We start from the raw sequence: 24551 nt of genomic DNA on the forward strand, positions 1-24551 counted from the left end.
CTGTTCTGGTGATATCACTCTTAGCATAGCCTAGCATAGATCATCGAATCCTATGGGACCAATAGCATCGCGTTCAAAAATGACCAACGAGTTTCGATATTTTGATATTTCCTATTTAAAACTTGACTCTTCTGTAGTTATATCATGTACTAATACTGGCAGAAAATTCAAAGCTTTCTAGGCTGATAAGATTAGGAACTACACTCCCATTCCTGCGTAATAGTCAAGGAAGTTTGCTGCCGTAATATGGACGCAGCAGGCGCAGTAATATCACGCAGCGCCTGAAATTAGTTCCCAGCTAGGTAACTTCCAATGTGATGAAGTTAGCATTTCCACATGTTCTGCGTGATTTTACTGCACCTGCTTCGGCCATATCACGGCAGCAAACTTCCTTGACTATTACACAAGAATGGGAGTGTAGTTCCTAATCTTATCGGCCTAGAAAATCACAGCTTTACATTTTCCGCCGGTATTAGTACATGATATAACTACAGAAGAGTCAAGTTTTAAATAGGACAAATATTGAAACTTGTTGGTCATTTTTGAACACGATGCTATTGGTCTAATAGGATTCAATGATCTATGCTAAGCTATGCTAAAAGTGATATCGCCAGAACAGGAGAACGGCTAAATGGATTTCAAAGCGGTAAAACTCAACTTATTAACTCACGGAGAGTTAGAGAATGAGCCTATTTCCAAAAAAAGTGGAGTGTTCCTTTAGGTAAACATCATTCTAGTTAATGGATTGACATTGGTGGGCCTCGAACCTGCAACTTTTGGGTTCCCGACCAAAGATCTTTCACTAAAAGAGTCATGGAGAACTCCTTCCTAAAACTTGAGGAGCAATTCTGACTAAATGTCACAACAAATACGAAAGATAACTACGTAAAGATAAATGGTGGTCAGAACTGCTTAGACTCAGATATCGGACTCAAAAATCTAACGCATGCGGCAGTTTTGACGACTGCTTGACACAAAATGGATGACAGCTTCAAACGCCATTGATTCACTCAAAAATTCCCATTTATCAAACCCAATATGCAATGTCAGCTCTCAGCGACGTAACCTTCAAACCTTGTGGACTTTATTTCAATACAAAGGAGCGTATAGGAAATATCCGACGTGCAAACAAACTACTGAGTTGAGTTTGGCAAAACACAAGAGCATTAGAGCGGATGATACGCAGTCAACATATCGAAATTATTCCTAACGTTTCAAGCAGCAGTATCTGATTATTACGCACCGCACAGACATGCACAGACACACATGCGCGGTCACGGTGTCAGCACACACTGAGATGCGCGGTGGTTCTGACTGTGCCTGTAGGGGAAGATCAGTTCCGGTAAGTGGGTTACGACAGTCCTCTCCAGACAGCGGCACAGCAAGCAGCTAAATGATCAAACAGAGGGGGATTTGCCTCCTGTTCAGGGGGATTGGTAAGTGGAACAGGGCCGTGAAACATATACTACAATTAGTCTGGAAACTTGCTCCCCCTAGGTCAAAAGGATTACATCAGGTTTTTTTTTTTTTTTTTGGTCAGGTTTGAGCCATATTAGTAAAGTACTATTGAAATGCTGCAATTGCTGCAAAAGCATGCATAGTATATTATATATAGTACAACTATATATAATATAATAAATTACATTTATTAAAATTTTATATAAATGATTAAACAATATTATAAAAACACATATTACTATATCCTGCAATGTTATATACTAGTATATATTTTAATATATTTTTATTAATATATAATATATTAAGTTGTTATACTACATTGTCTATAATTTTACATATAATTTTTGTTGATATATTATATAGTGCAACTATATTTTAACATTAATTATATAAATAAAAAATATTAAACTTATAATTTATAGAATTTATTATAATTTAGTATTCAATGTTATTAAATAATGTGTACCATGTTGCTATATTATATAATATATATATATATATATATATATATATATATAGTGCCACTATAAGTATAAATACACTGAAACAATATAAATATTATAAGTACATAATTTGTTACATCATATACTAGTATATTATATATTGTACAATTATAATATGATATAATTACATTTTTAAATATAAATCAGAAAACAATATAAGTATTACAGTACTATTAAAATAGTAAATAGAAGTTATAGTATTTCCACGTTTTTTTTTTCTTTTTTGATTTTTTTTAAAGAGAAAATCAGAATTGACAAACAATGATGGTGAGAACAATGGAGAGAAAGGTACAAAAAAGTCACAAAACCACAAAATCCTTTATACTCCATGTAATTTCTACACTGTGGTCAGTGCAACTGACACCCAATGCAAAAAAAGTCACAGTTTAAATTAATGCAAATCAAAGACTTTCTGCAGAACATTTTATAGTATGTAAAGGGAAGCAAGAGATAAAGAAAGAGAGAGAGAGAGCAACGAGACTTTTAGGGTAACGCCTCCAGCTTTCATTTTAATTAGTTTGATTGTGCATTAAATCATCAGATCCTGAAATAATAAGAGAACTGCACCTTTCCTCTCTTTCATCACCATCCTAAGGGTTGTTCCAGAAAAATATGTGCCACAATAAAACTGGCCTGTATAGAGGGACTAAATTTATACCTTGTATTTAGCGAGACATTTCTGGACGTTTCTCTTAGTTAAAGACCCAGGGAGGGCGTCTGCTGATGTGCGGTTGATCTAATCTGAGTTCTGCAACTAGCATTGTGTTTTACGGGCTGAAGTTGTAGCAGCCGATCCATCATGGGCCAAGCAGGGCCGGCCGCTGGCTGGACAATACGTCAAGAAAACACCTCAATGATTCTTTAGTGACTGATGCCAGTGTTCAAGAGTTTGAATAATAGTGTCTCATCGACTACTAGTAGGGATTCAACCTGCTAACTTTGTGTAAGCAGCTTGGATCCTTCACTACTGAGCCACTATCTCTTCTGTGTGACTGAGTCACTGCTCATGCTCCTGGGCATTTAACAGCACAGAGAGGTGGAAAGATTCACTTACTACTTGTAAGTCTCCGAACGGATGTATTCAAAGACATGAGAGATGCCCAACTGGAACTGGTCTGCGATGGGAGTCACCCAGGAGTTATTCTCAGCCTTAAACACCTGCTTTGGGCCTGTCAGGTCCAGGTTACCTACAGACAAAGAGAAAGAGAGAGAGGAACAATTAGAGATTAACAAAAAGTGAAGGAGGGAACAGGTAAGATCAGACAAGGAGAGGAGGGGAGACAAAAAAGGCCAAAGTTTAGTAAGAGTTTTAATGTTTTTTTTTAAAGACGTCTCTACTCTCACCAAGTCTGCATTTATTTGAGCCAATGTACAGAAAAAACAGCAAAATATTAAAATATTATCACCATTTTAAATAACCGTTTTCTATTTTAAAATGTAATTTAAAGCTGAACTTTCAGTCACATGATCCTTCAGAAATTATTCTAATATTCTGATTTGCTGCTCAGAAAATGTTTATTATAATTATTATTATTATTATTATTAATATTATTATTATGTTGAAAACAGCTGAGTGTAAATTTTTTATTTTTTCAGGGTCTTTTAAGAATAGAAAGTTAATTTGATAAGCTAATTTATCTGAAATAGAAATCTTTTGTAACATTACAAATGTCTTTATCATCACTTTTGATTAATTTAAAGCATCCTTGCTAAATAAAAGTATTAATTTCTATAACCCCCGTCCCCCCAAAAATATACTGACTCCAAGAGAGAAATGAGAAGACAACATGATATGATACAAAAGTAAATGAGAGAAAAGAAACAAGAAATGCGAAAAGAGACTCAATGAGATGAAATTAGATCATACAAAACAAGTAATTTAGACAAAAAGCAAAAAAAAAAAAAAAAAAAAAGAGACTAGATGAAAAGAAAAGACGAGAAGAGACCAGTTGAGATGAGATGGGAAAAGAAAAGAAAAAACAAACAAGATATTGGGGGTTGACAAATATATGTTTTTCGGGTCAATGTCGATACCGATTATTACAGGTCAAGTAGACCGATAACCGATATTTTGAAACAACATACATGTCTGGTGTAAAAATGAAAACTGATATTAAAAAAAGTAATGCACAAAATTAAAATAACAAGGGCTCTGACGAAAATTGTCTTTAAATGCTTTTAAATTATTTTATCGGCAAATCAGTTTTGAAAGTGACCGATAACAATGTATGTATCAGCCATGCCGATAATTGGTCGACCACTACTTATTTATAATTTGAACATTTTCTTTTTTACACCAGACATATATGTCAGTTTAAAAATATTGGTTATCGGTCTACTTAATCTGTAATAATCGTTATTGGCCTTGAAAAACATCTTGGTCGACCCCTAATAACAAGGGCTCTGTAGGCATCGATAGCTTCGTGGTTAGTGCACCAACATATAGCACAATTGTGTTTGTGCCAACCAGAGTTCGATTCTCATCTTGACATCCTTTGCTGATCATGCCCTCTCTCTCCACCCACTGCTTTCCTGTCTGCTCTCTACTGCCCTATCCAACATAGATATAAAGCCTATAAATACAACTTTAAACAAATAAAAAACAAGGGCTCTGACAAAAACTTTCTCCAAATGATTTTAAGTTATTTTTCAGCAAATCAGTTTTGGAAATGGCCGATACCGATAACTATAAAAATGCGCAATATCGGGGACAATAACTGGCCAGGACGATAATTGGTCGACCCCTACTTGTGATTCTTAATTTTGACACTTATTTTCATTTCTACACGAGACAAATTTGTCAGTTTAAAATATCAATTATCGGTCTACTTGGTCAGTATCGGTATCAGCATTGGCCCTAAAAAACACATTGCTTTGCTGTTAGTGTGACATATTGCACACAATCGTGTTTGCACTAACCAGAGTTTAATTCTTGTTTCGTTCCTTTGCCAATCCCACCCCCCTCTCCACCCAATGTTTTCCTGTTTGCTCTCTACTGTCCTATCCAACAAAGGCATAAAAGCCAATGAATATAAAGGGACTTTTTAAATTATTTTATCGGCAAATCAGTTTTGAAAATGACCGATACTGATAATCATAAAAATGCACAATATCGGACCAATAATTGGCCAGGCCAATAATCAGCGGTCCGCTTCTTGTTATTCTTAATTTTGACATTTATTTACATTTTTACACTAGACATATGTGTCGGTACAAAATATCAGTAATTGGTCTACTTGATCTGTAATAACTGGTATCGGCATCGGCCCTGAAAAACACAAATTGGTCATCCCCTAATAACAAGGGCTCTGTCAGCCTCGATAGCCTCATGGTTAGTGCTACATATAGCACAATCATGCTTACACCAACCTGAGTTCAATTCTCATCTCGAGGTCCTTTGTCGATCTCACCCCCTCTCTCCACCCAATACTATCTAACAAAGGCATAAAAGGGATCTGACAAAAACTTTCTTTAAAGGCTTTACATTATTTTATCTGCAAATCGGTTTTAAAAAAGTGACTGATACTGACAACCATGAAAATGGTTAACAATGTCGGCATCAATAATCAACCAGGCCGATAATAAGTAGAGGTCGACCGATATTGGTTTTTACCGATACCGATAGCTAGGTTGGACCTCACTGGCCGATACCGATTAATTAACCGATAGTTTTTGAAAATGGATACTGAACAGCATTTAAAATAGCGATGTACTATTTTTTTTTTTAAATACTAAACCATACTTTGTAAATGAGTAAAAATATTATTTATTATACATTGATCATTTAAGTTATTTCATAGTTCATTAATGTTAATAAAATATCAGTAAATGTTGAAATGAACACACTCTAACAAGGAACAACACTTCTATTCTACAGCTTTCATTAATCTTAGTTGATGTTACAAATGGGCTCATTGTCATCTTTACATTTTAACAATATGTAAAATTGCAGGTTCTATGCTTTTTGTTTATATTTGCCATCTTAAAATTAAGATTCAATTTAATTACGATTTTCAATATCAACTAAATATAACCATGCGTCACATTCTCAGTTTTCAATGCACATGGCACCATTTTCATATAAATTTTATATAAAATTTATTTTGTGCAAAAATTACTTTATTATTTTTTTTTATTATATAAGCAGGCTACTTTTTTAACATTTACTTATTTTAAATAAGCATTCTTTAAGTGTCGGCAAGTTTACAGAAAATAGTTTTCTTTTTCGTTTGATTATTACTGATGAGATCACAGACAGTCGCTGCTTTAACAGGCTGCATTCAAGCGAATGCACAGATTTATTTCGATGTATCAGATGTTTTGTCCTGCTCTGAAAACATAACTGACTGTGTGTACATCGAAAGTATTCGAAAATCCATGTGCATTTAACCTCATCTGCAAACAAGCTTTTTAAGACGAACAAACACAAAGAGAAAGTGAAAGTCCGTCAGTGCGCGAGTTTAGTGCATCTAATAGTACTGCATTACAAACAGCAGAAATGAAGGCATATCTAAAGTAAAATACTGCGATTGAAAACTCACTCTGTCAAACAATGCACAGGTAGCTCAAAGTGCAAATTCTGTGCAACGAAGCCTGCCGCGTTTCTGGCGCGCACACGTGCCATGTGCGGGAAAAACACAAGCTCAACCGGACAAAAGTGCAGCGCTGCGTTGCGCGGACAACTCGCAGGCATCTCTTTCTCACACACACACACACACACACACACACACACACACACACACACACACACACACACACACACAAGACGCGTCGCGTGTAGTTCAAGCAGAAATCTAAAACAGTTTATTTAATCACCAAACGGGCAAATGTTTACCTCCAGAAAGATAAAAAAAACCAGCAAAGGTTAGTCTAGACAGATCAAACGGAAAGAGAAAGTGCGATCTATATCGTTAATTGCAGCCATTTCAGAAACAATGTCTTTTCTGTTTTACATTTATGTTTAAATATTATTTGTTTGTGTTTTGTTTCAGTTTAATATATTAATTACGAAAGAAGTTTGTGTTATTTGTAAATGTCGGACGTGGTATGAATAGGACGAAAATACGCCGGGAGAATTGGAGAAGGTCAGACACAATTTTTGACCACTTCGTACGTTTTTATTTGTGGAAAATCCCTCTTTAAACGAATTTCGTTTTGTATAATTTTTATCTTAATTTCTAATATATATTTTTGTTGATCAGAGTTATTTAAATCAAATAAGAACAGGAAAATGGCATTGTGAAATGAAGTGCGTAACAAGTGCGTAACCTATGCTTTAAGGGCCTGAAGAAAAGGCTAAAACATAAATTATAGTTCTATATGAACCATACAGACATTATTAGCGCTACAGAAATACAAATATTTTGCTGAAATGCACAATACTCAATCTTACAGCCCAGGGTCAAGTCTTTATGAACATTAACAATGATTTTGGACAGATATGGTGTAATGTAAAACTATGGCTCGCTGTGACTCGGCAGGATTCTTTCGGCTGAATGAACAAAGTTTGCTTTGTCATGTCGCATCTTTAAATCTACAACTTTGCTGGCTAAAAATATGACTTTAAATCAATACAAATATATGGTAATAATCCTGACATTAAACATTGGTCTGTGGCTTAACCTCTACTCTAAAACAGCGGAGCATGAGCGCTTCAGCAAAGAACGCAACCCGGAAAAACTATCGGCAAGGGTTTTTGCCGATAACCGATAGTTCGGCCAATCAACTATCGGTGCCGATTAATCGGCAAAACCGATAGATCGGTCGACCTCTAATAATAAGTTGTCCCCTTATTGTTATTCTTAATTTAAATTTTTACACCCAACATATATGTCTGTTCAAAATATCGGTTATCAGTCTACTTGGCCTGTAATAATCTATCGACACCAGCCCTGATAAACACCTTCTGCTCGACCACTAATAACAAGAGCTCTGTCGGCATCGATAGCCACCCAATGCTTTTCTGTTTGCTCTCTACTGTCTTATCCAACAAAGGCGAAAATGACCAATAACGATAACCATAAAAATGCGCAATACTTGCGCCAATAATCGATACCTGGTCAACCCCTACAGGATATGCAATGAGAGAAAAGAGAAATAACAGACAAGACAGAAGATAAGAAGAGACCAGATTAGAAGAGAGAAAATATGAAAAAGAGAAGGAACTAGAAAGAAACTAAATGAGACAACAGAACAGACATAACAAAAGAGGACAAGAGACGAGACAAGAAGAGATGACGTGTGATGACACGAGACCAGAGGAGAACCAGTTCACAGTGTGCAGATGAAACAGTCCAGGTCAAAGTGCTAATGTGGCTCATCTCAGCTCACAAGGGGGCTAATTAAATAGTTTCTGATTAGCAAGTGTTGAGCGGCCTGTCAAAGAGGGGGTGAAATTAAACCTGGACCCCAGCACACAATGACACACCTCACAAACGCAGTCAGACACGACCGTTAGTGTAAATCAGCCTTGAACCTAAAAGACCTGGACGGCAGACCTAAATGTCCAACTATTTTAGATCTCAGCGCTCGACCAGATGTCTGCTTGGTTCAGTTTCCTCCCTCCTCTTCCTCTTTTCATATAACAGTTTAAAGCATCAGCTTTACACATGAGATATTCTGAATGGTAAAGATTGTCTATCTGTCTTCTTTGCACAGTCTCATTCACATCCCTCGCTTTTTTCTCCTCCTTTCCTCTTCCTTTCCTGCTCTTGGCATGTGCGCTTGGTTGCTCCTTGTTAGCCGGGCTCCTCTCTCTCACACATACACACGGCGGCAGTGGTTTTAACGAGGCCGGTCTGTGGAGTGGGATTACAGGGACATGACAGAGGGGTCCTAATAAGCTACACACAGGAAGAGTCTCCCCTACAGAGTGCACAGGACAAAGACCTGCTGACCAGAGCATTCACACACACCTAGAATGCCAGTAAACAATTGGCAATTGCCAAAACACTACAGAATTCATAAAAGTAATATTTGTAAACAATGTTCTTCCCATGCAAAACTCTCAGTGATGCTGTTAGTGAGTGGTTAAGGGTGTTGCTATGTGCTTACTAAACAGTTCTGAGTGTTTCTAAGTGTTCAAATGCAGTTAGGGTGCTAGGGTGATTGCTATAGGGTTGCTAGCATTTTTGCTACTGTGACCAGAACATCTTAGTAAATGCACAGCAATGCACTAAATAACAAGAGTTAAAACTCTTCAGTCATGCTTCTAGTGATTGGTTGAGAGTTGCTAGGGTGTTCTGAGTGGTTGTTAGCACATCACTATGTGGCTGTGAATTTTTGCTAAAGCGACCAGAACATCTGTACTCAGTGGTTGTTAGCATCTCATTATGCGGTTGCTAGCATTTTTGCTTAGGGTTGCCACCAGTCCCTTAAAATACGGAATCGTATAATATACGAAATTGCGCGTCCCGTTTTGAATCAATACGGGACGGGTTTTTTTTTTTTTTTAAAGCAGCGTCTCATAAAGCCAGCCGCAGTTCAGAAAAACACGGTCAAGCCAGCCGCGATTGATTTTAAGTGTGCGCACATATTACAGTGATTACAGTAGTTTCAGAAACAACACAGAGAGAACGCGCTTGCAGAGCGCTTTTCATTTAGACGCCCAGGACTGAGAGATAATACTACAAAATTCTTGTGAATTTTTACTTACTTATTTATTTGCATTTCTGCTTTAATATCCGTTTTATTTATTGGTGTACTTGACGGTTCTTTTCTGAGAAATGGGACATTATTAGACTTTAGAGTCTAATAAATAGAAAAAAACAAAACAATGATCAGTTCTTATTCAGGACGTCCCATATTATATGCAAAACTCATATGAAACCTTTTTACTGCAGCATTTTTGAGATATGGGACATTATTACATTTTAACGGGGTATATAGAAATAGACCCCATTTCTAAAAAGTAGAAAAAAACAATGATCAGTTCTTATTCAGGACGTCCCATATTATATGCACAACTCATATGAAACCTTTTTACTGCAGCATTTTTTAGATGACAACCCCCCCCCCCCCATCGGCCGAATTCGTCCCTTATTTTTGGGTATTAAAAGTGGTAACCCTATTTTTGCTAGAGTGTTTGATTTGACCACAACTTCTTAGCAAATGCACAGCATTGCACTAAATAACACTCAAGCAAAACTCTTCAGTCATGGTGCTTGTGGGTAGTTGGGAGTGTTGCTAGGGTGTTCTAAATGGCTGTTAGCACGTCGCTATGCAGTTGCTAGCACTTTTGAGCACAACAAAGCATTAAATAACACTCAAAACAAGTCAAAACTCTTCAGTCATGGTGGTAGTGAGTGGTTGAGTGTGCTGCTATTCTGTTGCTAAGGCGTTGCTAGGGTGTTCTGAGTGGTTGCTAGCATGCCACTATGCAGTTGCTAGCATTTGATTCTGATCAGAACTACTTAGCAACCACACAACAACGCACTAAAATAACATTGTCAAAACTCTTCAGTCACGGTGGAAATGAGTGGTTGAGTGTGTTGCTATGCTGTTGCTAAGGCGTTGCAAGGGTGTTTTGAGTGGGTGTTAGCACATCGCTGTGTGGTTATTAGCATTTTTGCTACAGTGACCATACCATCTCAGCATTTGCACAGGAATGCACTAAATTACACAGAGTCAAAACTCTTCAGTCATGGTGCTAGTGAGTGGCTGAGAGTGTCTCTATGCTGTTGCTATGGCGTTGCTAGGGTGTCCTAAATGGTTGTTAGCAGATCACTATGGAGCTGCTTGCATTTTTGGAATAGTGTTTGATTCTGACCAGAACTTCTAAGCAGCCACATAGCAAAACTAAATAACACTCAAGTCACTAGTCAAAACGTTTTAGTTGTGGTGCTAGTGAGTGGTTGAGGGTGTTTCTATGCTGTTGCAAGGGTGCTCTTAGTGGTTGTTAGCATGCTGCTACATGGATTCTATCATTTTTGCTAGGGCAAGATACTAAACATACTAAAAACACTCAGTCATGAAGCCAGTGAGTAGCTGAAGACATTGCTGTAAAGTTGTGGTGTGGTTTTGGAGCATTGTTATGCAATTGCTAAGGTGTTCTAAGTGGTTGAAAGTGCAATACTATGCGTTTGCTAGCATTTTTACTAGTGTTTGATTTTGACACCTTAGAAAATTTGAATTCCCAGTAGGAACTTTTAAGTGGAATGCCTTCCTAAGTCGGGGTTCCAACACAGAATCTCAGAGGAATCGCAACAACTCCAACTTCCGAATCCAATATGGCTGCTCAGTGCATCAACAGAAGAGAAACAGCAGCAATATATTGTTTATTGGCACTTACGTTTGTATGTGTCTCAATAAACTCATTTTTATGTGTTTTTAATTCAATAACAATGGACGCGTCCATCTTGGTTTTCTGACTTTTCAACTGGAACAAAGTCCACTTGGGTGTGATGTCATTCCCAGCTCCGACATCTGACTTCCGAGGAAAATCGAACACAACAAAAGCAGTTGCTTGCAACAGGCTGAAATCACACCATATACAACCATCCACTGTGCAGGACCACTGATTTGGTGTAGAAGGACATTTATATGACACTTGAGGTGAGTCTTGACATAATGCCAGAATACACTAGAATCGTAGATTAAATTGTTGGAATGGAACAAGACAGGAGGAAAAACTACTGTCAGAAGGGCAGTCAGTGTGTGTGCGTCTATGTGTGGAGGTTTTCCCAAAGTGAAGGCACTCAGGTAGAGAGGAGTTCGACCTCAGTTGACCCCAGCATTACAACACTGTTGGTCAGTGCGGTATGATCCAACTCAGAGCTTCCAGCCAATCACACAAGAGATGTTTAATCTGCAGCCAATTAAAGCGCACAGCTGCATCCAATGTGTAAGAGTTGGTTTTTTTCTGTTTAAGGAATGTGTGTATAGTTTGCACTCCCATCAACCAATCATTGCCCTCTTGTTTTAAGATCAAACTTTGATTAGCTGATAGGAATACATATATAGTGGATGTTGATCCAAGAACATGTTGATGTCTTACCAAGTTCAGGAGGCAGTACAGTGAGTCTGTTCCCTTGAATGTGAAGTTCCTTCAGCTGAGCCAGGTCTCCAATCTCTTTGGGTAAAGAGATGAGGTCATTGTCCCTCAAACTCAACTGAAAAGAAGACATTGTCAATATTTTTGGAAACAACTTGTAATCAAAATAATCAATCTTATTTACTTTCTTAAAGGAGAAGTACACTTCCAGAACAAAAATGTACAGATAATTTACTCACCCTTTTGTCATTCAAGATGTTCATGTCTTTCTTTCTTTAGTCGTAATGAAATATTTTTTTTTGAGGAAAACATTTCAGGATTTATGTCCATATAGTGGACTTCTATGGTGCCCCCGAGTTTGAACTTCCAAAATACAGTTTAAATGCAGCTTCAAAGAGCTCTAAATGATCCCAGACATTTAGAGCCCTTTGAAGCTGCATTTAATCTTTAAGTTCAAACTCGGGGGCACCATAGAAGTCCACTTTATGGACAGAAATCTTGAAATGTTTTCCTCAAAATAATTAATTTCCTCATGACTGAAGAAAGAAAGACATGAACATCTTGGATAACAAAGGGGTGAGTAAATTATCTGTAAATTTTTGTTCTGGAAGTGAACATTTTTAAATGTTTATGTCCTTCTCAAGCATTATTTATAGACTTCCATTGCAAATGCGGTACTGTACACTTCATTTTTGATTGCTTTTACAAAGTCGAAATGACGTGGGTGGTAATTGACAGCATCTCATAACACTTGTATTCTAAAAATCCTGGGTGTAATTACACCCATATTTTAACGCAACACCAAACCAAAATAGTTGAATAATATTTTCAGGTTTAAAGTTGTAATTATCAGCTGTTTTATGTGTCTGTGACCCCGCATCGAGTCCGATCTTAGCGAGCACAGGGGTGAAGATCAGCCTCTAAATCACCTCTCACCACATCTGATAAAGAACACACGCTGCGGAGAATAAATCCAACACACACGGCACAGAGCGCCGCCACAAAAGCAATTGATTTCAGAGGGAATTTAGATAAATTACTCACTATCTGTAGCTTGGCCAGCTTGCCGATGTCTGGGGGCAAAATCTCAAAATCGTTGTCACTGAGATAGAGCGCGCGGAGGGTGGCTGAAATGAGAGAGAGAGAGATTGTGTGTGTGTGTGTGTGTGTGAGAGAGAGAGAAGTATTGCAAACACTGATCAATAGAAACAGTCATCTCTGATTGATACAGCATGGCTACAATATTACACTCAAATACACATGCAATATCAACAGATCGACAAACAGCATCAAATACACACTCACACTGTGTCCATGAGCGCCATATGGGATAAACACATTGGCATACATTCAGTAAAGCAATAAACATTTAAATACACAATGTATTTTGATAATCTGGTACTTGGATTTTTAAAAAACCCACCCAATTTATGTCCATTTGGTGTTCTGATTGGTTAAACCAACAGCAGCCAATCATATCCATTTCAACTTGCTTTAGAAGTCAATATCTCATCCGATATGACAGCCACTCCAAACACCAGTGATAAATGGAGGTTTTGGAGCGTATGTCTGTGTGTGTGTGTGTGTGTGTGTGTGTGTGTGTGTGTGAGTGTGGTCTGGTATTCATCACGTTGTGGGGACCAAATGTCCCCATAAGGATAGGAATACCAGTAGATTTTGACCTTGTGGGGACATTTCTCAGGTCCCCATGAGGAAACAGGCTTATAAATCATGCACAATGACTTTTTTTGAGGAAGTAAAAGTTTGCACAATCTCCTGTGAGGGCTAGGTTTAGGTGTAGGGTAGGGTTAGGGCGATAGAAAATACGGTTTGTACAGTATAAAAACCATTACGCCTATGGAATGTCCCCATAAAACATGTAAACCAGTGAGTGTGTGAGTGTGTGTGTGTGTGTGTGTGTGTGTGTGTGTGTGTGTGTGTGAGAGTGTGTGTGTGTGTGTGTGTGTGTGTGTGTGTGTGTGTGTGTGTGTGTGAGTGTGTGAGTGTGTGTGTGTGTGTGTGTGTGTGTGGTTAGAGATCAGAGACCTTGATTAATGTTAAGATGGTGCTTTCATTATGTGGCTGCCATTAAAATAACGTGTTATTAGAGCCCATCACTGCTCATCAGTGTCCTCTAACAGGACCAGCTGATTGGACTGATGAGGATTATGATGATGATGATGAAGATGATGAAGATGATGAAGTTAACGGTTATTTTGTTTGCATATTGTTAGTAGGTTGTCTGGTTCTCATTGCAGTTTATTCTGCTAAAGAAGCAGTGCATGGAATGCAAGCAACCACAATTTGTTGTTGTTTAAGTGGGTAAATCTGAAATCAATAATTCCACAATAAACAATAAACAAATGGAAATTAGGGTAAAATTTCTGACTTTGTGGTCACAATTTCAGGCTGTATAAAAAATAATCAAGCACGGACACAAAACCCACTACGACAAAAGTTTAACTCAATGGCCATTTTTATTCCTTATATTTAAATAAGATCTTTTAAAGGTCCCATATTGTACACATTTATGGAGGTTTATTTTAGTTGTTGATGTCCTTAAGAGTATATATTTGCGGTATAAGTGCCAAAATCCATCTCAATATATTTTTACAGCTCCTTTTTTAGGAGCACTGTCAAAAACAGGTCGATTTTGGCCCATCTAATTAATATTCATGAGCCTCTCTTCTGATTGGCCTGTTGTTTTCTGAGTGACGCACAGCCAGGCCAACCACAGGTAACTACGGTCATGTATGCTGTAGCCTAGCCCAGAGCCATAGAGAGAGCCTAGCTTGCTGATACTCAACAGGATATTTCAGAATGATCATTAATGTTTTTTCTTTTTCAAACACCGAATGCAGTAAGCTACATAACTGTTGCTTTAGTAAAGCCCCTTTCACAATGCGCGCTGATTCTGGAAAATTACGGGAACGAGCGCTGTGTGAACAAAAGCCAGAACCATAAAGGCAGTGTTGTAGTGATGATGCACGTTATCATGCGACTCTTCACGATGAAAAAATACGTGCAAAGTGGAATGAAGCGGCGATCGGGCAGAGCCAGCTCCTCACTATCAGCGCTGAAGCACAGTTTGTTCAGGTTAGTTTCAGTTTAGTGAAACGTACGCGTCGCATTACACCTCACATCCAAACGTCAAATGTCTTTATGGGTTGTGTGTAAAGCACGCACAGATTCCGGAAAACAACTGTGAATGAACCAAATCAAACAACTCCGGAACAAATCATGGGACACATTATCCGTGTATTTACCGCAATCGCTGTGTGAAAGAGGCTGAAGTTGACGTGCCACTGGTCTCTTATATTCACGTTGTTCTGAAGCCTGTGCAATGATGTAGTTTCGACATCTATCGACTGAACAGGGTTTTCTCGACTTGTTTTCGTGTTGTTGTTGCTTAGCAATGTTATGGGCACGATATTGTCTGGGTTTGACAAAAGGAGGGTGGGACGTGATTGGTGCTCGGGGTGGTGACTGAAGGCGGTGAGTAGATCGGACGTCACATCTTTGCGGAAGTCACAGTGGCTCGTGAAAATGAACAGCTACTTTAAGCAGGCTGTGTGCAGTTTACTGTGGATTGACTGTTTTGAAACTCATATGGTAGTTACATAGCCCCTAGACCTCAGTTATCGTGAAAAAAGCCAGGAAATTTCGATTTTGACAATATGGGACCTTTAAATCTCCAAAAATGTTAGTTGACGTTTTGTTTTTAATCCATCTAATCATCAATAAAGTCTAACAGAAAAAATATCATGAATGTTGCTTCATTAGATTAAATCGTGCTAACAAAAACAAAAAAAGGGAAGTGCAACTGATTTATTTATTTATTTATTTGATTGATTTACAGTTGTTTTTAGGATTCTTTGATGAAAAGAAACTTCAAAAGAACAGCATTTGAAATAGGAATATTTTGTAATATTATAAGTCTTGACTGTTTTTTTAACCAATTTAATGCATCCTTGTTGAATAAAAGTATTTATTTCAAAAATTAAAAACAACAACAAAAAAACTACTAACCCCAAAAAGCAGTGTAATTTAAATCTGTAATTTAAAGACGTTTTTGAAAGTTGGAAAAAGAAGCTTAGTTATAATATAGGAAATATTCCAGTCATTAAAGCAAATTAAATCAAATTAAATTAATTTTTAATTCAATTAAAATAAAACCTGTGCACTCTGACATGTGTAAAATTGCTAGCCAATCAGGACTGAGCTACATTTTTACATTTCTTCTCATTTTAGTATAGAATATGAATCAAAAAGTCCATGAATGGTCTTTTGTTTTGAATTATTAAGATTTCAGGTTCTACCAGTAATACAGTGGTCGCCAAAATTATTCGAAAACTAGTATTTTCACCAGCTAAAAATGGTTTTAAGTCAGTTATTCCTATCTTTTGCTGTAGTGTGTCAGTAGGAAATATTAGTTTACACTTCCAAACATTCATTTTGCCATTAATTGTAATAATCCAGTCAGATTTTTGTTTGCACAAGGAGTCTGAAACAGCAAGTGCTCCACACAGAGATCTGATCTCATCATTATCCACTCTGTCTGGAATGACAAGAAGAAACAGAACGAACTGAGACAGACTAAATCCAGAAGAACTGTGGCAACATCTCCATTTTGCTTCAAGAGACCTACCTGCAAAGCTACCTGAAAAACTATGCGCAAGTGCACCTAGTGCAAAAGCTTTAAATGCAGAAGAAGGGCACACCAGATGTTGATTTAATTTAGCTAATAGAAGTTAATTGATAAAGAAAATCTATTTATAACATTATCTTTGACAGCAACCTCATTTTACAGCATTTTTACACAATCATTTTAACAGTACTGTAGATTTGCTGGTAGGTCTCTTGAAGCATCTTGGAGACTTTGCCACAATTCTTCTGGATTTAGTCTGTCTCAATTTGTTCTGTTTCTTCATGTCATTCCAGACAGACTGGATGATAATGAGACCAGATCTATGTGTGGAGATCCTGATCCTCCTTGACTTGTGCAAACAAAAATCTCACTTGATTATTACAATTAATGGCAAAATTAATGTTTGGAAATGTAAACTGATATTTCCTACTGACACACTACAGCAACAAATAGAAATAACTAACTCAAAACAATTTTTCAGCTGGTGAAAATACTACTGTTCTAATATCTTTGGCCACCACTGTAAATTGTGTGTGTTACAGACTTACTAAGGTAAAAGAAATTCCCAGGCAGTGAGGACTCGTTCAGGTTGTTGTATGTCAGATCCAGAACCTCCAGCGCCGGAAGAGATCCGAACCCCCGCGGAAGAGTGCTCAACCTGTTCATCCTACATATGAAGACAATAACAAGCCATTTTAACCAAATCATCAGCTTCAAACACAAACTACACATACACTAAAACACCCGTCAATTCTTGACACCCATTGAAAATCCATTGACTCAGAGACATGAGACAGAGACAAGCAGTCCGCACAGATCCATCTCACTGATTGTGATTGATATTTAAAACGCAACACAGATTTATAACACAGCTCAAGCGATCTACTCACATTTATAACCTCAAAGTTAAAAACACAGGAGTCCGAAAGTCTGAGATCAGTAGTGAAAATTTTGAACTTTACTAATTTAATTAAAAAAAATTTAATTTTTGCAAATTATCAGCACACCCATTCGAATTAAATATTTCTTTCACTTATTAAAGGAATTTTTTGTAATTTTATCTCCTTTTTTGTAAGTTCATGGATTTAAATTACACTACCGTTCAAAAATTTTAGCTCAGAAAGATTTTTTTAAAAAGAAATCAAACACTTTTATTCAGTAAGGCCACAGTAAAGACATTTATAATGTTACGAAAGATTTATGAAAGAAAAATGTATCAGTTTCCACTAAATATTTAAGCAGCACAACTGTTTTCAATATTGATAATAATAAGAAAGGTTTCTTTAGCACCAACTCAGCATATTAGAATGATTTCTGAAGGATCATGTGACAATGAAGACTGAAGTAATGATGCTGAAAATGATAATATATATGTGACCCTGGACCACAAAACCAGTCTTAAGTCGCTGGGGTATATTTGTAGCAATAGCCAAAAATAACATTGCATGGGTTAAAATTTTAGATTTTTTTTTAATGCCAAAAATCATTAAGAAATTAAGTAAAGTTCATGTTCCATGAAGATTTTTTTGTCAAATTCCTACTGTAAACATATCAAAATGTAATTTTTGATTTGTAATATGCATTGTTAAGAACCTAATTTGGACAACTTTAAAGGTGATTTTCTCAGTCTTTTTGATTTTTTTGCATCCTCAGATTTCTGATTTCAAATAGATGTATCTCAGCCAAATATTGTCCTATCCTAACAAACCATACATCAATAGAAAGCTTATTTATTGAGCTTGCATATGAGGTATATATCTCATTTTTGTCAAATTTAACCTTATGACTGGTTTTGTGGTCCAGGGTCACATATAAAAAACTAATTTGTAAAATTCTGTAACAGATTTGTCAAAAATATTTCATATTATTGCTGTTTTACTGTATTTTTAATCAAATAAATGCAGCCTTGGTGAGCATAACAGACTTTCAAAATAAACAAACTTTCAAAAAGTGCATATCTGAATCCTAGATTTTAAATATGGTCTCAGACTTTAACACAACACTGTTTATTTAAAAAGTTTAATGTTCAGTTGGTTCGCCAATATTAAAAATGTGTTGTGTCTGTAAATGTTAAAATCATATACGCCCTTGAAAGTTAACGGATTAAATTTCAGCTAAAAAACTTTCGACAGAGAACATGGAATCTGAAATTAGAAGTGCTCAAGGTGCCCGACGACGCGGATAAAACACAAGAGAGAGAAAAAGAGAGAGAGGGGCAGCCAAATCAGATGCTGATTAACTCTTGCTTATTTAAACATCTGTCCTCCGTCTCTTTCTTTCCTTCTTTCAAATGACACTTGGTTGCAGTGAAGACACTGAAACTTCAGCAAAGGATTTCAAAGAAACAAACAAATTGATTCCACCACATGTTTGTGAAGCAATTACCAGAGAAAGGGAATTGTTTTGACAAATGAGATCAGGATAACGGGCGGCCACACGCTCGCACGCACATCCGCACATTTGAGTCGAGAGTAGCGGCCGGGAATACAACAAGCCGGCTTATGTTTTCAAGATTATGTGTAGAAATGGTGCGTCTGACAGCAAATCGATAAAAATGTGCGGTGTCAGACGCAGGGCAGATTGTGCCGCGCTTTAATCCTGCGTGACATTGTGGAGGCTCCGCCCTCGGAGGAGAAGGAGAGCCCTCGGGATTCGGGTGGGGCTCAGGTGGGCTTTGAACACCAGGGAATGACCAGATGACCAGGGATGAAGAGAGTCAGAGAGGAAGAAGAACAAAGGAAGACAGCAGCGCTGCTACTGTCAAGGCTTCTTAACCTCACAAAGAAGGATTGAAGACCCTTCCACTGTCTCTAAAACAGATTTACTTTGATAACCAGGAGATAATATTGTCTGATTCACAAAACATACAGGAATGATGCTACAACTAGAGATAAACTTAAGCAGTTTATGCAGACAATGACATTTAAGGAGGTTTTATGACCCAAAACAAATTGTTCACATGACGTTGCTCTATATGCGTTTTTAAGCATTGTGGTTTAAAAACAAGTGAGCGCACGTAAAGATGGTGCTCATAGAAGTATTGAACCGAGTTATTTTTGCTGCTTTATAGGCCTTGAACGGTTAAATACACAAACGTCTATGGGTCAAAATGTCCGTCTTTGCTAGCATCCTCATGAACACATTAATTTAGGTCTTAAGTGAAAGCAAACAGCTGAAAAAGAAAACGCGTGTAGCAGTATATTGGATCTGGGCAGCTCTTAAAGTGACAGCAGTCTAATATTCCTGTTGTTATTTATGTTAATCAAACAACAAAAGAGAAAATCTCTTGACTAAATCACTTTTTTTAACTTTAATAAGAAGAAATATAAATTTAATTTACACAGTTAAGAATATGCAGTATTTAATTGCTTTATATATAGCATTTCTTATTTATTTTATTTGTCCTATCGCTTGTAATTAGTTTTTTTTATTATCATTTAATCGCTGACTGTTTACTTGTCTTCAGTGAGCTTGAGTTGTTTTAGTATTAGCTTTTTTGTGATATTGACACGTGACAAAAATTATGAAATTGAACATTTTTAAATGATAAAGATCTTATTTAAAGCAGAAATAACTATATTGTGATATATATGGTTACTGTGAAATAAATTACTCATATCGTGATAAAAGATTTCGGACGAGATGAAACGTCAAGAAAAAACGAGACAAGAAAAAAAGACAAAAGGAGCAATAAGAAATGAGACAAAAAAAAGAAATGATGAGACGAGACTAAACAAAAAAAACAGAACTTAAAAAAAAATTAAAATAAGGCGGGATTTGGGTTGGTCTGATCTGGGAAGCATAAAGCAAAACAAGGGAGAAGCAGAGAAGAAACAAGCCAAAAAGAGACAAAACGATCAGAAAAACTAGCATTCAAGAGTGAAAAAATATCAGAAGAGATGAGAGAAGAAGAAATGAGACAAGAGGAGATAAGAGGAGAAGAAACAAGAGGAAGGAAAGGGGAGGACTGGAAAAACAAAACAAAAAGATGCTAAGAGAAGAAAGACGAGAAAAAAAGACAAGAGGGGACATGAGACAAAAAGAGATAAGAACTGATGAGACAAAACTAAACAATAAAAAAAGACAAGAAGATAGGAAGAGATGAAAACTGAAGAGACAAAATAAAACTAAACAATAAAAAAGAAAAGAGGACAGAAACAAAAAACTGAAGAGAAGAGAAGAGAAGAGAAGAGAAGAGAAGAGAAGAGAAGAGAAGAGAAGAGAAGAGAAGAGAAGAGAAGAGAAGAGAAGAGAAGAGAAGAGAAGAGAAGGAGTGAAAAACTGAGACAGAAAGATGAAAAGAGACGAGACATCAAGAAAATGAGAAATTACAAAAAAAGAGACAAGAAGAGAAATGACGAGACGAGACAAAACAGAAAACAAAAACAAAATGAGTGAAAAGTAGACAAAACAAGTAGAAAAGAGACTAGAAAAGAAGCGATGAGACATCAGACTAACCCAAGGTTCAGATGTTTTTGAAGGCTACTGATCTGGGTTGGTCTGATCTGGGAAGCAAAAGCAAATCAAGGAAAAAGTAGACAAGAGACCAGACAAGAAGACACAAAAATATCAGAAAACTATCGTTTATGGGTGAAAAAATAGCAGAAGAGATGGGAAAAGAAGAAATGAGACTAGGAGAGATAGAAACAAGATCAAGGAAAGGGGGAGAAGTGAAAAACCAAAACAAAAAGATGGAAAGAGACACCAAAGAAAGAAAGGTGAGAAAAAAGACAAGAGGACAGATTAAACAAGAAGAGATGAAAACTTAGATAAAAAGAGAAGAGAAGAGAAGAGAAGAGAAGAGAAAAGAGAAGAGAAGAGAAGAGAAGAGAAGAGAAGAGAAGAGAAGAGAAGAGAAGAGAAGAGAAGAGAAGAGAAGAGAAGAGAAGAGAAGAGAAGAGAAATGGGAGGACTGAAAAAAACAATGAAAAGAGAAAAAGAGATGAAATGTCAAAAAAAAGATCTGAAAAAAAAGAAAAAAAAGACAAATGATGAGACGAGACAAAATAAACAACTGAACAAAAAAAACAAAAAAAACAAAAAAAGAAAATAAGGTGGGAAAAGTAGACAAAACAAGCTGAGAAAAGACGAGAAAATATGAGATGAGACATCAGACTAACCCAAGTTTTTGAAGACTACCGATCTGGGTTGGTCTGAGCTAGAAAGCAAAAAGCAAATCAAGGGAAAAGTAGAGAAGAGATGAGAAAATAAGAGACAAAACTATTGTTTATGGGTGAGAAACATCAGAAGGGCTGAGAAAAGAAGAAATGAGACAAGTGGAGATAAGAGGAGAAGAAACAAGAGGAAGAAAAGAGGGAGGACTGAAAAACCAAAACAAAAAGATACAGAGATGCCAAGAGATGAAAGATGAGAAAAAAGAGGAGATATAAGACAAGAAGAGATGAGAACTGAAGAGATGGAAAAAAAAACACAAAAAAAGAGAAGAGAGAGAAGAGAAGAGAAGAGAAGAGAAGAGAAGAGAAGAGAAGAGAAGAGAAGAGAAGAGAAGAGAAGAGAAGAGAAGAGAAGAGAAGAGAAGAGAAGAGAAGAGAAGAGAAGAGAAGAGAAGAGAAGAGAAGAGAAAAATGAGACAAGAAAGAAAAAGACAAAAGGAGAGCTAAGAAAAGAAGAGATAAAAAACAGAATTACAAAAATAAAACAGAAAAACAAAATGAAAATAAGGTGGGAAAAGAAGACAAAACAAGTTGAGAAAAGATGATAAAGGAGAGACATCAGACCAACCCAAGGTTCAAAAGTTTTTGAAGACTACTGATCTTGGTTGGTCTGATCTGGAAAGCAAAAAGCAAAACGAGGCAAAAGTAGGGAAACTATGTGAATAAACTTTCTTTTATGGGTGAACAAATATTAGAAGAGATGAGATAAGAAGAAACGAGACAAGAGGAGATAAGGAGAGAAGAAAAAAGATGAAGGAAAGGGGACAAAAAGATGCTGAGGCGCCAAGAGAAGAAATACAAGAAAAAAGACAAGAGGAGATATAAGAAAAGACAAGAATTGAAGAGACAAAATAAAATAAAACAAAACAAAACAAAACAAAACAAAAAAAACAAAGAAGAGAAGAGAAGAGAAGAGAAGAGAAGAGAAGAGAAGAGAAGAGAAGAGAAGAGAAGAGAAGAGAAGAGAAGAGAAGAGAAGAGAAGAGGAAAATCAGAGTGAAAAACCAAGTCAAAGAAGAAAAGAGAGGAGATGTCAAGAAAAATGAGACAAGAAAGAAAAAGACAAAAGGAGAGATAAGAAAAAAGACAAGAAGGGAAATGATGAAATGAGACAAAACAAAAAAACAGAATAAAAAATGAAAATAAGTTGAGAAATGTAGACAAAAGTTGAGAAGAGACTAAAAACAAGATGAGACATCAGACCAAGGTTCAGATGTTCAAGTTTTTGAAGACTACTGATCTGGGTTGGTCTGATTTGGGAAGCAGAAAAGTAGAGAAGAGGCAAGACAAGAAGAGATATAACTATCAAAAAAAAGAAAAGAAAAACTTAGACAAGAGGAGGTAAGAGGAGAAAAACAAGAGGAAGGGAAGGGGACAAAAATATGCAGAGATGGCAAGAGAAGAAAGACGAGAAAAAAGACTAGAGGAGATATAAGACAAGAAGAGACAAAAAAAGAGAAGAGAAGATAAATTAGAATAGAGACAAGAACAGAAATGATGAGACGAGACCAAAAAATAAATAAATAAATAAAATAAGGAGCGAAAAGTAGACTAAACAAGTTGAAAAGAGACTAGAAAAGAAGCAATAAGACATCAGACTAACCCAAGGTTCAGATGTTTAAGTTTCTGAAGGCTACTGATCTGGGTTGGAAGCTCCTCAATCTGGTTATTGAACATGTTCAAAACTTCCAAGTTCTTCAGGTCTGCAACGTTTGGAGGCACAGCTAAAAAAGAGAGATAGAGAATAAATAAATTAATAAATACACAAGAACAACTTCAGTTCTGCAGGTCTCATCAATCTCATCCATCAAAACATTTCAATTGACTGTATTCTAATCTTCAAGGTAAAGCACTCCCAAAACGAGCGATGAGGTCTAATGATCAGAGACCGAAGGTTTTCTGATGACCTGCAGAGGTTTAACGACTAATTATCAGAGTCAGCAGACAGACGTCCCGTCTTTGATGGCTCAATTATGGGTCACTCCCCCAGCGATAAATTTGACATTTTAATGATGGAGGCCTTAGCATAACGGATCAGCAGTACCTCTCCCTCCCCTCCCCTCCCCTCCCGCAAGGCCATCCTGCCCCCTTTTCTGCTGTCGACAGAGATCGATGGGCCGAACAGGCGCTCTATCCGATTACTGGCTGATCAATGGCCCCTCATTACGAAGGAGGGGAGGTGGGAGAGGTTTACACAAACAGCATGACACGAATACCTCCAGAGAGATCAACGAGAGCTGCTCCGCCCCAGACACCGAGGAACAAATGATTCAGCCGTCACGCAAACAATTCAAAACTCCAACAACGAAACGCACACATTCTCACAGCCCTCTTCAGACCACGTGCTTGCTAAGAAACATCTGTACCACTTTATAATAAACATTTACTAATAACAAATGCATATGTAAAATAATAGTAAATAAAATTGATAAAAGTAATTTACTACTAATACTACTTATTATTCTAATTATTATTAAATTAATTTGTTATTAGCAAATATTTATTCTAAAGTGTCCATATATATATATATATATATATATATACACACACACATACATATACTAGTAATTTATTGAGCTGCAAAACGATTAGTTGTGATTAATCGATTCAAAAGAAAAGCTTATGTTTACATACTATATGTGTGTGTACTGTTTAGTTTTATGTATATATAAATACACACACATACATGTATATATTAAGAAAAAATATGTTAGATTACATCTAAAATATTTTTATATATATATTATATATATATATATTTTTTTTTTATATAATAT

The 24551-nt window shown here is 36.6% G+C and overlaps 1 protein-coding gene across 1 annotated transcript in view; it reads right to left on the minus strand.

The window, feature by feature from the left end:
• rsu1 (Ras suppressor protein 1) overlaps nt 1-23492 on the minus strand; it is a 46407-nt gene extending 22915 nt beyond the window's left edge. The window contains exons 1-5 of the mRNA XM_073830891.1: nt 23378-23492; nt 17149-17267; nt 12997-13079; nt 11956-12070; nt 3016-3148 (exon numbers count right to left, since the gene is read on the minus strand). Of these exons, the coding sequence (XP_073686992.1) occupies nt 3016-3148; nt 11956-12070; nt 12997-13079; nt 17149-17267; nt 23378-23451 (524 nt within the window). The 5' untranslated portion in view covers nt 23452-23492. The remainder of the gene's footprint in view (nt 1-3015; nt 3149-11955; nt 12071-12996; nt 13080-17148; nt 17268-23377) is intronic.
• Nucleotides 23493-24551: the final 1059 nt, after the last annotated feature.

This window comes from Garra rufa, chromosome 24, assembly GCF_049309525.1.
Source record: "Garra rufa chromosome 24, GarRuf1.0, whole genome shotgun sequence".
Taxonomy (NCBI): Eukaryota; Metazoa; Chordata; class Actinopteri; order Cypriniformes; family Cyprinidae; genus Garra; species Garra rufa.